This window comes from Cydia amplana, chromosome 18 (genome assembly GCF_948474715.1).
Source record: "Cydia amplana chromosome 18, ilCydAmpl1.1, whole genome shotgun sequence".
NCBI lineage: Eukaryota > Metazoa > Arthropoda > Insecta > Lepidoptera > Tortricidae > Cydia > Cydia amplana.
The window spans coordinates 870,302-884,563 of NC_086086.1; the positions used below are offsets into that span (position 1 = coordinate 870,302).

The following is a 14,262-nucleotide window of genomic DNA, read 5'->3' on the forward strand; positions in this document are numbered from 1 at the left end:
ATTACTTTTAATGTATTTAACGTTATTGAAGTCTTTAGTATTATTATGCCTAATTTTTGCAATTCTATGTATATCTAATTCGGTTTTAGCTGACTCTAGTTCTTCGTACATATCTCTATCGGATTCCGCTTTAGCTATTGCAACTTGCACTTTTGCCCTCTTCTTCGACTCTTTGTATTGGTTACGATCACAGTCATTTCGGGAGATCTGCCAGGCTTTAAAGCGTTCTTTCTTCTCTGCTATGGCGGCCTTAACACTGTCGTCTCGCCACCACCGAGTGTCTCTAAAGGGTCCCTTCCTGGATTTAGTTCTTCCTAAATGTGTCTCAGCGGCTGTAATGCAGAAAGATTGAAAATCCTTCCATATTTCGTTTGGTGAGGATACTGTTGAGTCAGTTGTATTAATTTTATCACCTATTTCCAAAAGAAGTCGCTCTCCCTCTGGTTTATTTAGAGACCTCCATTTGAGTTTTGGTGTCAATCTTCTACTATCTTTAAGAGGAGTTGGTAGTCTGTATACCGTGACCAGGAGTCGGTGTTGTGTGGTTAGTGGTTCTCCCGGGATTACCTTTGAATCTTTATAATACTTTAAGTGTGACCGCCTTATAATTGCGTAATCAATTTGTGTCGAATGTCCTCCACTGTGATATGTTATTAGGTGGGTATCTTTCTTTTTAAAGAATGTATTGATTACAGCTAAATCATATCCAGCTGCAAGATCCAAAATCCTTTCACCGTCAGTGTTTCTGGTGCCAAACCCGAAACCACCGTGACATCTTTCGTAGCCATCCTGATTTTTCCCTACATGGCCATTTAAGTCTGCTCCTATATGTATAGATTCCTCTTGCGGTATATCAAGTAGAAGAGTCGACAGATCATCCCAGAAAGTTTCCTTCTCAGCATCCGCGCAGTTTGTTTGAGGTGCGTAGGCACATATTATGTTGAAACATGGCTGCTTGTCTAAAGCAATTTTAACTGACATCAGCCGGTCGCTGACTCTTTGGACGTTGACTAGTCTGGAACACAATGCTTCAGAAAGTGCGATGCCTACGCCATTTTTACATACGATTCCATGGTAAAGTAGCTTGTATCCATTTCCAATAAGTTTTGATTTAGAGCCCCGCCACTTGGTCTCCTGCACACAGCATGCGTCTATACATCGTCGTTTTAAAACGTCACTTAGTTCGGCGCTTCTGCCGTTCATTGATCCAATATTCCATGTAGATAATCTCAGACTTCGTATTTCGCATGTGTAACATTGACCGTCGCTTACGGGGGACGCCCTAGCATTTAATCTCTTTCTCTTTGTGGCACTTTTCATATTTAGGACAAGGATGATGAAATGGCGTGGGTTTTACGGCCGGCTGCCGCCTGACGCCAAGGCAGTAACCCCTCTTGCTAGCTGAGGCTTAGGATGCCACCGTTGACTTGCGCTCCTCCGCTGCCATCCTCTGCACGACAGCCTGCCTGCTGCCGCTGTCCCCCGCCGGCCCGGTGTCAGAATATGTCCGAGCGGCCCGACGGGGTTGCCTGTTTGGTCCGCGGGAGGTATTTGATTTCCCTCCTACCCCCCAGTGCCGAAGCACTGGACGAAGCAATATTCCTACGGGAAATCACGGCGAAATTCCCTGAAGCGAGCTAAATTATTGCTTTTAAAATTTAATAACACGGCATTGATTCTGGAAGTAGAACTTTAGTTCAGGAGAAGCAAGAATGGCGAGACGTAAAATTATATTCTTAGAAATCTTGACTTGATTAAATTGGATTGAGGATGAAATAAAATAGACTAACCTTGAAAAGGACTCAAATCTTGATTGGTGAAATTGGAAGATATATCTTTATTCAAGTCTTGTATAACAGAGTGGCCCAAATGTACGTTGACAATATATTTTTAAAGATTTTTTTCTTGTACAGAAACGCGTTACTTTTCAAGATTGCCATACAACAAACCTAACCTATCTACTTATAGGATAAGTAGATACCTATCTACTTATAGGATAACCTTACGAAAATCCTGAAAAGTTAACGGTTTCAGTTTTATGACTAATGATTATATGACAAACAATACATTATGACTTAAACATTAAGGAAACACAGGGACCCCTCGTCAGTTAACATTCCGAAAAACACTCCTCGCTAGGTGCCAATCTGATGCCAACTTAAAAACACTTTTAGAAAATAAAGTCGAGTAGACTGATTCCCTTTTCGCCCGACCCCTGTTTCTATTGACACTCCGGAACTTTAATAAGACCCGCAATTTCCGATGCCTGACCACGTCTCAAGGTCCTATTCCGTTTGTTTCAAAAAAAGATATTTGGTACTGAATTTAATCTTTGGACCGATCAAAAGGAATTCCGAATTTAAATTCTCGGTATTAATGTTACAGTGGTTATTAAAAATAAAAATGAAGAATGTCTTTGCTTTTTCTGAATTCTGCTCAAGTATTTGCATAAAAATACAGCAGAAATATAAAAGCCACGATTTTTCACCGTTAATAGCCCAATTGAATTTAGTACCGCTGTCGTGTCCTAGTCGTTATCTAGCCAGGTTGACACTTTCGTTTCGGATTATAGTGACTAAATGAACCTTGCTTACGGAATGGAAGTTTTTAATTTGGGTATAACTATATAGTTATTTATGTGATGAGTATTATTTCTGGAACATTATAGAGAACATTATCAAACGAAAGGGGACGACAAAGGGAATGGCCAAACTTTGAAATACGACCCAAGCTCAAACAAATTATCGCAAAAATAAAAATATGGTATGGAACAGGATCTTTTTTTTACAATTTTGAGTGTAATCTATTTTTTTAAATACTGTGCATAATTACGAGTTTAATAACTCTTTTCCTATACCTAGGCCTCGTGCAGGAACTATAGGGGGCAGCATAGGAGCTGTCAGATTTTTGGCGCGAGGCGTAAATGCGTCGTTTATGCTTCCGATGTAGCCCACAAGATGGCAGAACCTACTATATGGACAAGGAAACATACCGACGAGAACGGTAGATGGTAGTACTTGCTTTACGCATGCTTTGTGCACATATGTTTCCGATTCAGGTCAAAAGATGGCAGAGCCTCCAACGCGCACGGTCCCTATTTTGAATTATAAATATTTTTTTATGGTTTTGCGATTATTTGTCCGACCTCTGCATTCATTTGTGTCCAAGTTTCATATTGTATTACTGTTTTTGTCTGCAGGAGTGGAACGATTACAAACTGAAGTGGAACCCGGAAGACTACGGTGACGTCAAAACTCTCCACGTGCCTTCTGAACACATATGGCTGCCAGACATCGTGCTTTACAACAAGTGAGTGTTATCAGTACACCTATGGTGACATCGTCAGAATCGGCGGCAAAAACATGGCGGCGAATGTCACTCATTAGAAGGAAATTAACCCGTGGAGCGCCCTACCAAGACATGTGTGCCGGTAACTAGTATAGGAGTTCCATACTACGGTAATTCTGGGGCGCTCCACGGGTTAAGAGAGCGGCGGCAACAACGACGCGACGCCGCAACAATAAGGCAGCTGCAGTTGACATCCGAACGTCACCACCACACACTAGCGTCTTCTGAGCGTCGGCGTCTAGTCAACTCTATGGCTGCTGCTCGACGCAACGTTGGCGCAACTGCGCAGCGACACCATTTTTCATAGCACTGACGCCGACACTCAAAAGATGCTAGTGTGGGGTGGCTCTTATATTAAGGTGACGTTCGGATGTCAACTGCAGCTGCATTACTGTTGCGGCGTCGTTGTCTCCGCCGCTCTCTTAATTTCATTAATAAGTGACATTCACCGCCGCGTTACTGCCGCCGATTATGACTTTCAATTCGGTTCACCCATTTTATCAAGGAAATTGACAGGTACAGAGCGGTGGCATTATCGCCTCCGCAGTGTAATGTCACTTAGTAATGCAGTTGCAGTTGACATCCGAATATCACATTTTTTTTAGACGGCGCGCGAACTCGTATACGATTTTAGTTACCTACATTGCGGACCGTTGAGGTTACATCAATTCAACCGACCGATCAAATGACGCAATGTAATGAAACTCGCATGCGAGTTCTCGCACCGTCTAAATGAGCCCTAAGCCATGTTAGAACCAACAAGCTTAATAATTTATGTTAGTGCACGCGTAAGCGCAAGTACCTACCATATATTTCTTTAATAATGAGCGAAGATTGTGTTATAAAAAAAATAGTTTTCATATACCTACTTTTGAATCTCCAAAGAAACTCTAAGCTTAAGATAAACCCAATAAACACTAATTAATAGTGAAGAGTACGTGGCGACCACTCCACAAACTAGCCCGTCGTTTCAAACTCCATTTTTTTCAATCACGGTTAACTTTCGTTACGGAGACCCGCAAACCCTTATTGGATCTGGTCTTATTTCCTTGTTGGGAGACCCATTACTTTCCGTTATCCTGACAGCTCGTTGAGTTTATCTCGTAAAGTTTAACCCTGAGTTGGCAAAAACTTATCGGCCGCAGCCGAAACGGGGAGTTATAGTTTTTGCCGCTTGGAATTAAATTGGCTTAACGTTACGTACGCGCTAGAACTTACGATTATCTTTGATATCTTTCGACTAAACTTTAGATAGAAGAATTGGTGGTCCATGATTTGAGATTTTCATTGGTCTGTTCTACTTTTGGGTGATTTAGGAGCATATTAATTTAAAATGTGGACACAGTACATGTATACAGGTCAATCAGTACATGGTTCAGGAGATGTGAGAATCAACGCATGGCGGTCTTAGCACCAACAGTCTTGCTGGTTTTTAGCGCAGATTACTATATCCCTTCCCGTTTTCTATCCCACGTGCGCCATTTTCATTTAAATTCATGCAGCGGTGTTTGCGTTGACGAAGGAATAATCCTAATATCCACACATTTCAATTTTCAGATAAGTATATTTATTATGTTAAAAAGTTCCCATCAAATTGTCTCTTATTAACCAAGTCTCCCTAAGTTACCCAAAACCCCTAGTGTAAATTTCACTCGACAGGTGCTACCTATCGACGAGCGTTCGCGTTTGCGTTACTTATGTCTATTTTTCTATGGGATTTTGAACAGCGCGCCAAGCGAGACGTTTTGGTAACTCAAAATCCCAAACAAAATGACACTTAACGTAAACGTCACGTCACGCTAACGAATGGGGTATTACTGAATCGCGATTAGAAAGGGATTGAGATAGCTGTCAATCCATATTGATTTTGACGTAAGTGTATGGAAATCTGTTATTTCTAATCCCTTTCTGATCGCGGCATGATAATACTGTTTGTTATATCACATAATTCACATCAGTACGGATATGATGGTCGTTCTTGTCTACGTGACAGCGTGATAAAACGGTGTCCGTCACTTTCTTTCCCACGGTGTTAAACAGTGACAGTTATTTTATCACGTGGATAAAGATGGATAAAGCTATCCATAATAGGCTGGCTGAATTCTACCGCTAACTACCTCCCTTACCAAAACTAAATGCTTTTAACACTATAGTACACCAAGCTATCTACGTTTAAACTTCGTATTTTCGCTACGTCACCCATTTCTATGCATTAGCCTTAACCTGTCCAATGGAAAATAGACTTTATTTAAGGTGTGAAAAGGTTAAATGTCGAATGGCGTCTGCGTTGAGTCAGAATGCGCGGAGTCGCCCGAGCGGAAGAGGTGATAAGTGCATAGCGTAATCTAAATAGCATCAGTGCTAAACATGGCTGGAAACAAGGTTTTATTAAGGGTAAGGTTTCTGGGGCACAATAACGGCACTGACCTGATGTTTTAACTGAAGGGTTACACGCGACAACGCGATGCGACTTGTGACGAGATATACACGCTGCCTACCCTTAAAATCTTCACTAGACTTATATCGACCGGGATACCTTAAAGTCTTGTTTGAAAATGGTTTTCATATTAAATGTAACTCCTACATGCACCATCACGCAATATCCTTGGCCTTCTTCGCAGTGTTAAAATAAACATAAAGCTTCATAAACAAAATACATCCTGTGAACGCAACATTTTAGCACCAAAACATCTTAACCAACTAGTTTAACGCTTTCGCAGAGTCGTAAAATAGCTTTAAAATGTGGGTAGATAAGGTGGAATGTCCTTTAAAATGTGTCCTGGAACGTGAAATATGCAGAATGGCTTCCTCTATAGTAGCGCGTTTTATTTAGAGATAGTATGAAACATTTTAATGCACCTGTGACGTAGCTGAGAGCTCTTGGTTTTTACTTTATATTTAATATTTTACTGGCGTGTTGGGTAATGTTTTGCTGTTGTAGTTACAATGTGTGGAGTTCGGGTTGTGCGACAGGAGCTCAATCTTTTTTTTAATTAAATATTTATTATCCCTAAAAAAAATTACTTTAGCCAATTTAAATGCTACATTTCACCTTTCATTAAAGCTGATTTCATTCGACAACCAAAACTCACCAATTGCAACAATATTTAATCTTATTTTCATACTAGCACGGTTTATTATGGCTCTATAATCTCTTGTGATAGTAATTAGTGAGTTTTGATTGTCACCTGACGAAATGCAAGTTTCCGACCTTGAAAAGTCATCATCATTCAAAAATCAAAATCAAATCATCAAACCATTGTGAAAAACTTGGATTTTTTTTACCTTTTTTGGATTTACAAAATTTGCCTATTATTGAATTATGTTACAGTAAAAATTACGATCCCGTGCATTTACTGTCACAAACTAGCGGGAGTCTGTTTTAGGCGGCGTGACATCCGAATTCCGTTTGAAAGAGGTATCCTTAAAAGAACCCTTTTGGTAGAAAACAGCACCCACTCTAAAACTCGCGTCCCTCTGGTCAATCTTATAAACAACATTGTTAATTACATTGTATTTCTCGTTGTCAAAGCAAAGTTAGTTTATGACAGCAATTATTCCTAAACTCTTCATCATCCAGCCTTCAGCTTAAAAGCTAGCCCAAAGGCTGCACCTGCCCTTAAAAGCCTTTTTCTCGAATATTAAGTTTATTTTTAATGCTTCACCTAATGGATGACAGCGTGACCCAAATTTCTCGAGACAATTTTCGTTGTTTAATAATGTGGTGGCTTCAGCGGCTTTTAGGAGTCAAGTGGAGTGTGCATTAGCTTGAACTCGATTCTTTTGACTCGTTATTAGGTTATTACATTTATAGAGTGGCACAAAAATCCGTTTTTTTCGCTTGCATTTAGTTGATAATTTTAACAAAGCTTTGCGTTTGTGCATCAAAGCCTTTGTAATTAGTTACAAATAAACATTCTCGTAAGATTGTTATTTTTATTTTTAGTGACATTTTGGTAAAAAACGTGTAAGTTTTTAGTCAACGAATTTTTGGGCAACCCTGTAAGACTAAATTTGAGTTTTTAAGGTCCCGTAAATTAACCGTTAAAAATATTACTGATATTGGGCAAAATTTGGCTTATTCAACCTCGAATACCCCGAAACTTGTTATCAGTAGTGTTGGCAAGAATTCGTGACATAAGAGTATGACGTTTTTGATTGGCTACTCACTCTTTTATGATATAGGAGGCAGACGAGCAGTCGACATTTACAACACCATTGGGATTGCAAGTGCTGGCCTTTCAGATGGGAGTACGCTCCTTTCCTGAAGGTCCTATCTATCCGGAAATACGCGGGTGATATTTATTTCACCAGACTTTGCGCTAAAACAACTTGTGAGCATTTTTAGTTGAGAGTCCTTTAAAAATAGAAAAAGTCTTGTTAACTCTTATAAGATATTAGTCATCACTATGACCTAAAACGGACCTAATTAAATTAATAAGATTTCGATAATTAAATTGCTTAATAGCATTTAATTTTAATCATCTTAAGGGCCTTTTAAATGTTCCGCGAAGGTCGCAAAATACGTTCAGTATTGGCCAAGCGGGGAATCTTTAAATCGATCGTGATACCGGTACACAACCACTACGAATGAACAGGATGTTGCCGCCCTGATTTTTTGATAGTTGGTAACCGATGGCACTGGTACCCACTAGGCTGTAAGCGTAAAAAAGGCAAACAAATAACCAGATGGGAAGATGACATCCAACTGACTCTAGGACCCAACTGGACCAGAGTAGCCCTGGATAGACAGCACTGGAAAGAGTTGGAGAGGCCTATGCCGACAGGCACACCACACTAAGAGACATTCTATAATTTAATCAATGTATATCTCACAAACCAAATATCTAAATCTTATTTACAAGTGTCTCTTATATGGATTAAAGGCTTATTTAATTTAATTTTAATTTAACCGATGGTAAAATTAGTACCTATAGGTATTCTATGCCGATTTTTTCAACGAACATTTTCGCCATATACATCTCACCAATAAAATAATTTGAATGTGAATGTCACATGGATACGAGTTCTTGAGACACACGATATTGGATCAAGCGCCGAAATGGGATTCCGAACGAATTCCTGTATTTTGACTTGCAAATAAATAATGTATTCTCCAGTTATATGCAAATTTAATTTTTTTACGTGGGGTACGTAAGTAGGGGTACGAGTGATTTTAGGGGGAAATCCGTGTGGCTATTTTTGTGTTCATAATGTGGTTCGGTACGACGGTACGGGTACCTACCGCGTTTATGATTTTAGATTTCGTAATGTTAGGCCCTTTGTGCCAGCATTAAAAATGTTGCTATTATGCTGAATATTAAAAAAAAAAAACTGGTTGCACTCCGGGAGTGCCGACAGAAGTGAAAACTCAATGACTAGTCCAAAATGTCTGCGGCACTATGTATAATTGGCCCATCCTCCTTTCTATTGAAAAACTTTAGTTCCGAAATTGCTGGTCAGTGAGCTTGTTTAAAATTCGAAATTCATATTTGTAGCGTTAATTGTTTAAAATTCGAATAGAAATTGTAAAATTACCTTGCAGACCTCGCATCTAAATATATTTGTCATGATATTTTGAGTTTTATTCACCAGTACTAGAGTTCACTTTTATTAGCGATTTCATCAAGATGTAGCTTTATTGAATTATATTTGAGTGATATAAAGTTAGAATGTAACTGTGAGATCCTCGTATTTCAGCCCGTACACGATTAGAACATTGAGCTTTATTGCTTAATATAAAAGTCCAGTTTTAAATAATTGACCTGATTATGATACGTTATGACTAAGGTTCTTTGGTGAATAAAAACGAAACAGCAGCCACCCACCATACAAAAGTATAGCTAAGGAAGTTTAAATCTAGTTATATTGTTAATTGGGTTAAATTTCAATTGTAAAAAAATACGAGACAAGATTTTCTTTTAATGAAATCCCATTGAAACAGAGTGTACACCGTAATGTACATTGGGCGGAACGAGGTTGTAATGCTCCACCTGGCAACTGATCTGCGATTCAGGGCTAAAGTCAGTAGATCAAGCCGGGACGGGAACACGGCTTAACCTGATTCATCGTCGCTGGACAGTGTGTTCGACCACTAACCGTTTATATTGAACTAATAGGTACTTCAGCTCGATTCTGATTTAACCATTTGTTACGGTGATCTAATTTTGATACAACCTTGTAAAGCGCTCACGCTGATTGGTGCATACAATATCACCAATAAGATTGTATAGGTCGTATCGAAACCAACTCAAAACTATAACAAATTGGTAAATTGGAACACGGCTTAGCCTTACTTTTATTCATCGACGCTGGACATCGTGTTCGACCACTAATCATTTATAATATTGAAGTACCTATTGTCCTGACTGTTCTAATAATAATAACAACAGCGTTGGGTTCCATTACTATGATTTAAACAGCGTGACTAAAACAGCAAGCTTTTACACACGTTTAGTTTCACTCCGCATGGTTGTATACGAGTATGTCATAGTGAAAACCAGTTTTTAGTAAAAACGCGTTTTTTTTATTTTCCAAACCGCCTTGGTGAAAACGCGTTATCACTTTAAATTTCGACTAAACGTTCAATTGGCTTAGTAGGTGGAAGTAAACTTTGTCTCTAGTTTAATATGCAGGTGTGCAAAGCTAATGGTTTTGCTACCTGTACGTCCAGCATGAATCTAAGGTCCTCGAGTGCAACTTTAGACGGAAGACATCGCCATAGACACGGAATCGTTGCAAGTTCAGTCCGCAGATCCGACCCCGGTTGAATAACGGAATTAATTAAAACTCTTGACGTTCTTGAGCAAAATCGCAATTACGAGTTCCAGATTTAAGCCTTTTTAAATTGCAGGAGGCATTAATTGCATTGCAACTCAAGTCTGAGTAAATTGTCTACTCGCATTTCTCAGGAATTCTGAAGTGTTGTTTTGTTACTTAATCAGATTTATATATGTTTTCCCATTTATTTTAATAACTTTATTTTCTTTTCCTTTTGTAAGAATTTGATATGTTTTCTGAAAAAGCTACGTATTTGTATGATTCCATGTACCTATGTATATTTTTTTAAATCAAGTTTCTATTACACCTTATGTGTTTGCATGAATTCTATAGTAATTTAAATTGTATTTTTTTTCCTTATTTTCTCGTAATGCATGTTAATTATAAGATGTATTTTGTTTTTTGAAAAGATGTGTCCCGCCGAGTTTGTTGCCGGTCCCATATTGGGATACCTTCCTCCAATTGAGGGGGGATTTAAATCTTCTCGGGGCAGAGGTGTAGGGTTGGAGCCAGTCTACCTAGCTTTATTTGACGTTCATAAGCGCATTGTAATTATGCCTACTTGAATAAACTATCTTTTATCTTTTTTATCTTATCTTATCTTAAGGTAAAAAAGAATATTGTGTGAATATATTCACTTGTTCTACTGTAGCATTTAAAGGTAAGTACTGTTCGGATTCAGACTACACCAGCATTACTACAACAGTGCAATGCAGTTGGCATTAGGTAATTTTGCGCTGTCATTCTGCTCTAGTAATACTTCTGTATTCTAAATCGGACGGTACATTAACTATTCCGCCTATTTTTATGATCACTGCGTCAGTTGATTTTCATTGTATTACCCTGGATAACATGATTTTAACTTTTCAACTTATGCCCATGCTACGTGTATTTGGGACGTGTGAGGCTAATTAAAATTTACATTGTGACTTCAAAATGATACTTACCGAATCAACTTTTAATCGTTTAATTTTTGCCCACAGCGCGGACGGTAATTACGAAGTGACGATAATGACGAAAGCCATCCTACACTACGACGGCAAAGTGATATGGAAGCCGCCGGCCATCTACAAGTCCTTCTGCGAGATCGACGTCGAGTACTTCCCCTTTGACGAGCAGACTTGCTTCATGAAGTTCGGCAGTTGGAGCTACGATGGTTATACGGTAAGAGGGAACTCCCATCTTTATCATCGTCATCATCATTTTAGCCTCCTGTTGTCCACTGCTGAGCATAGGCCACTCTTCGTGTATGCCACTTATCCCGGTCCTGGGCTAATCCCATCTTAAAGGCCGGCAACGAATTTGCAACCCCTCTGGTATTGCAAGTGTCAATAGGCGATGGTAATTACTACCATCGGGCGATTTGTCTGCCTTTTTTCCTCCTCAATCATAAAAAAGTAAAGTCGTGTGGAATCCGCTTGTGTTTTACAATGCCTTCTGCTTGATTGACGTAAAATACTTTCCTTTTGACAAGCAGACCTGCTTTTTCAAATTTGGTGGTTTAGATTAGATTAATTTTATTTACATATTTCTACAATACGGGCACACATAATCGGCCGTCCCCCAAAATTTTAATACGAAAGAATCACTTTGCTAAATAATCACTAGTTATGATTCTTATTCAGACATTGTTAGCACTGAAGATGAAGTAAGCATACGGTATTTAAAAAATCGAAATCATGACAAACATTAAACTCGTCTAAAAGTGTCACACGCAAAAGTTTGAACCAGTATATGAATGAAAGTTACAAACCAATAAAAAATATCGCGTGGGCTATCCCACAAAACTTGACAGAGTCATTTAAAAGTTTTATAAAACCGCAAAAGCTCTATAAACAAGTTCATAATAAACTCGTAGCAAAACAAGATTGAGCCTCATAAAGTACCGCCAATACTCTGTCAAGTGTAATATTTATCGGGCAATAAATAATACGGACAATGAGATATGCTTCTCGATGAGAGAGGAAGTAATAAAAAGTTTCCAATGGAGTTTACAGCGATAGGCCGAAGACGGCCGTCTATCGGGTGGGGAAGCCAATAAATCTGAGGTTCTGACTTGCACATAAATAAGGCTCAGGCTCACATTCGCGCCTTCGTGTGTTAGAGATTTTGTTCCGATCTTATCAGCGCATATCTGGCCCTCTATTCCCATTAGCGTCACAAGCGCAAGCGAGGTCTATCCTTAAGTAAACCAGTGTAATGGCACTCCGCTGTCCATAAGAACTATAAAGAATCTGAGAGAACTTATACTGGTTTAACTGGAGCTTCGGTTTATCTTTGCTCTGTTTGCGCTTGGAACGAAATCTCTGATCGCTGTTACACTTTGGAGGCAATAAATGTCTGGAAGAAAATTAGCGCCCTCCAGTAAAATCTTTTTAGAGGCTGATAATAGCCAATGACCTTGAGTGCTCGCTTTCTGCGCTCTTTCTTTTTTTGGGATGTTTTGAGTTAGAAGCGCTGTTGAGTAAATTGTACCTATGGCCGGCCGTCTTGTAATTTGTAGCGATGCTACACGGTTTCCCATACTAAAAACATACTACACAACCTGCAATGAATGAGTGTCGCATTTCCGACAAAATAACATATACCAAAGTATGACAATTATGTAAAACTGTAGTATACCTTCTCAGCTGTAGGTTGATCAAAAACCCCCCAACTGTTCTGACCTGTCACCTCTCGAAAAGTCCACCAACCCGTCAATTGCGTTTCGATTCACATCAATGCATTAAACTTCAAACCAACTCGAGCATTTTTTAAATCCAGTAATTCTTGTAAAATACAAATGTTCATTAATACTTGAATTATTTTAAGTTGTTAACAATAATAATTAATAATTACATCTTTTATTACTATTTCCTACATTGTTTCGTTCGGAATATCTTCCCTGCCTATGCAGTAACGAAACCTTCGTTTATTTTGACGTTTCTTCTGTCGAACGATGGAGGACCCACATATTTATGATTTATAATTTTAAGCAATTTTATAAATGATTCTAAAATACTAATTAGATTAGGATGTGACCTATTTGAGCAGTTAGAGTGGATCACAAGGATCATTTTGATATGCGCAAAGCCAGGTTCAGTCCAGTAATTTCAGCACAACCCGGGTGACAAGTTCCGTTCGAGTGGCATTCTCTTTGGGCTTGTTTCTTCGAATCTAGCCAGCCAGGAGGCGGGGTATTTTGATCAACCTACAGCTGAGAAGGTATACTACAGTTTTACATAATTGTCATACTTTGGTATATGTTATTTTGTCGGAAATGCGACACTCATTCATTGCAGGTTGTGTAGTATGTTTTTAGTATGGGAAACCGTGTAGCATCGCTACAATATCCCCTCTCTCGGCAAAGAGGTTAAGTAGTGTATAAAAATGAGAATTTTTTGAAGCGGCGATGGCCGAATAGTTGTGGTTTGTTAAGATTATGCTTTCAACACTTTTAAATGCTCAACAATAGATGCCGGATAAGGCTCGCAGCAAGACACTGAACCATTGAAATACAAGGACCTCTTGTTGCTTTAAACCTGGTTATGAGAGTAGGGATAGGGCGCTATAAAGGATAAGGCCAAATGTGTATCATGCAATTTACTTTCCAAATCGGTGACAGACCTTATTTACATGGCACCTCGCTAGATGCGGGCGCTGGGAAACAGAGAATACCCCGACCGCTGAGGGGGAACGTTAATATAGTCCTAGAGCCTTAAAAATACGGCCGCGAGATCAAACGGGACGCGAGATTTTGGCCAAAATCTAACACTAAAGTTTGGTGCACTCACGAATCCGGCGCAAGGTCGTTATCCGGAGAAACACTGCTGCTGGCCGCAGCAGGCGGATGTGGTCAGAAGGCGGCGGCCGTTCGTCGAGCCTTAACTTCTTTAAGCCAGGGCGAGAACGGTCCGCGGCAGCCGGTATCTTCGCGGGCGGGACCGCATGAAGAGCCTCGGGATCGTCAAGCGGCGCTCTGGGCCGCCTGACGCACGGTCTGCGGGTCGGGGCCGTGCCCTACGGCTATGGGACGGCGCGGGTACGCCGCGCCGTGGAGTTCGATGATGTGCGCGGGGGGCCGTGTGCTGAAACCTTGGGGTCGTCGAACGGCTGGTAGCGCCGTCCGGCACGCTGCCCACGGGCCGAAGCAGC

At 39.9% G+C, this 14,262-nt stretch overlaps 1 protein-coding gene across 1 annotated transcript in view; it reads left to right on the forward strand.

The window, feature by feature from the left end:
- LOC134656254 (acetylcholine receptor subunit alpha-like 1) overlaps positions 1 to 14,262 on the forward strand; it is a 312,563-nt gene that overhangs the window by 292,010 nt on the left and 6,291 nt on the right. The window contains exons 4-5 of the mRNA XM_063511769.1: positions 3,200 to 3,309; positions 11,112 to 11,292. Coding sequence (XP_063367839.1) covers positions 3,200 to 3,309; positions 11,112 to 11,292 — 291 coding nt within the window. The remainder of the gene's footprint in view (positions 1 to 3,199; positions 3,310 to 11,111; positions 11,293 to 14,262) is intronic.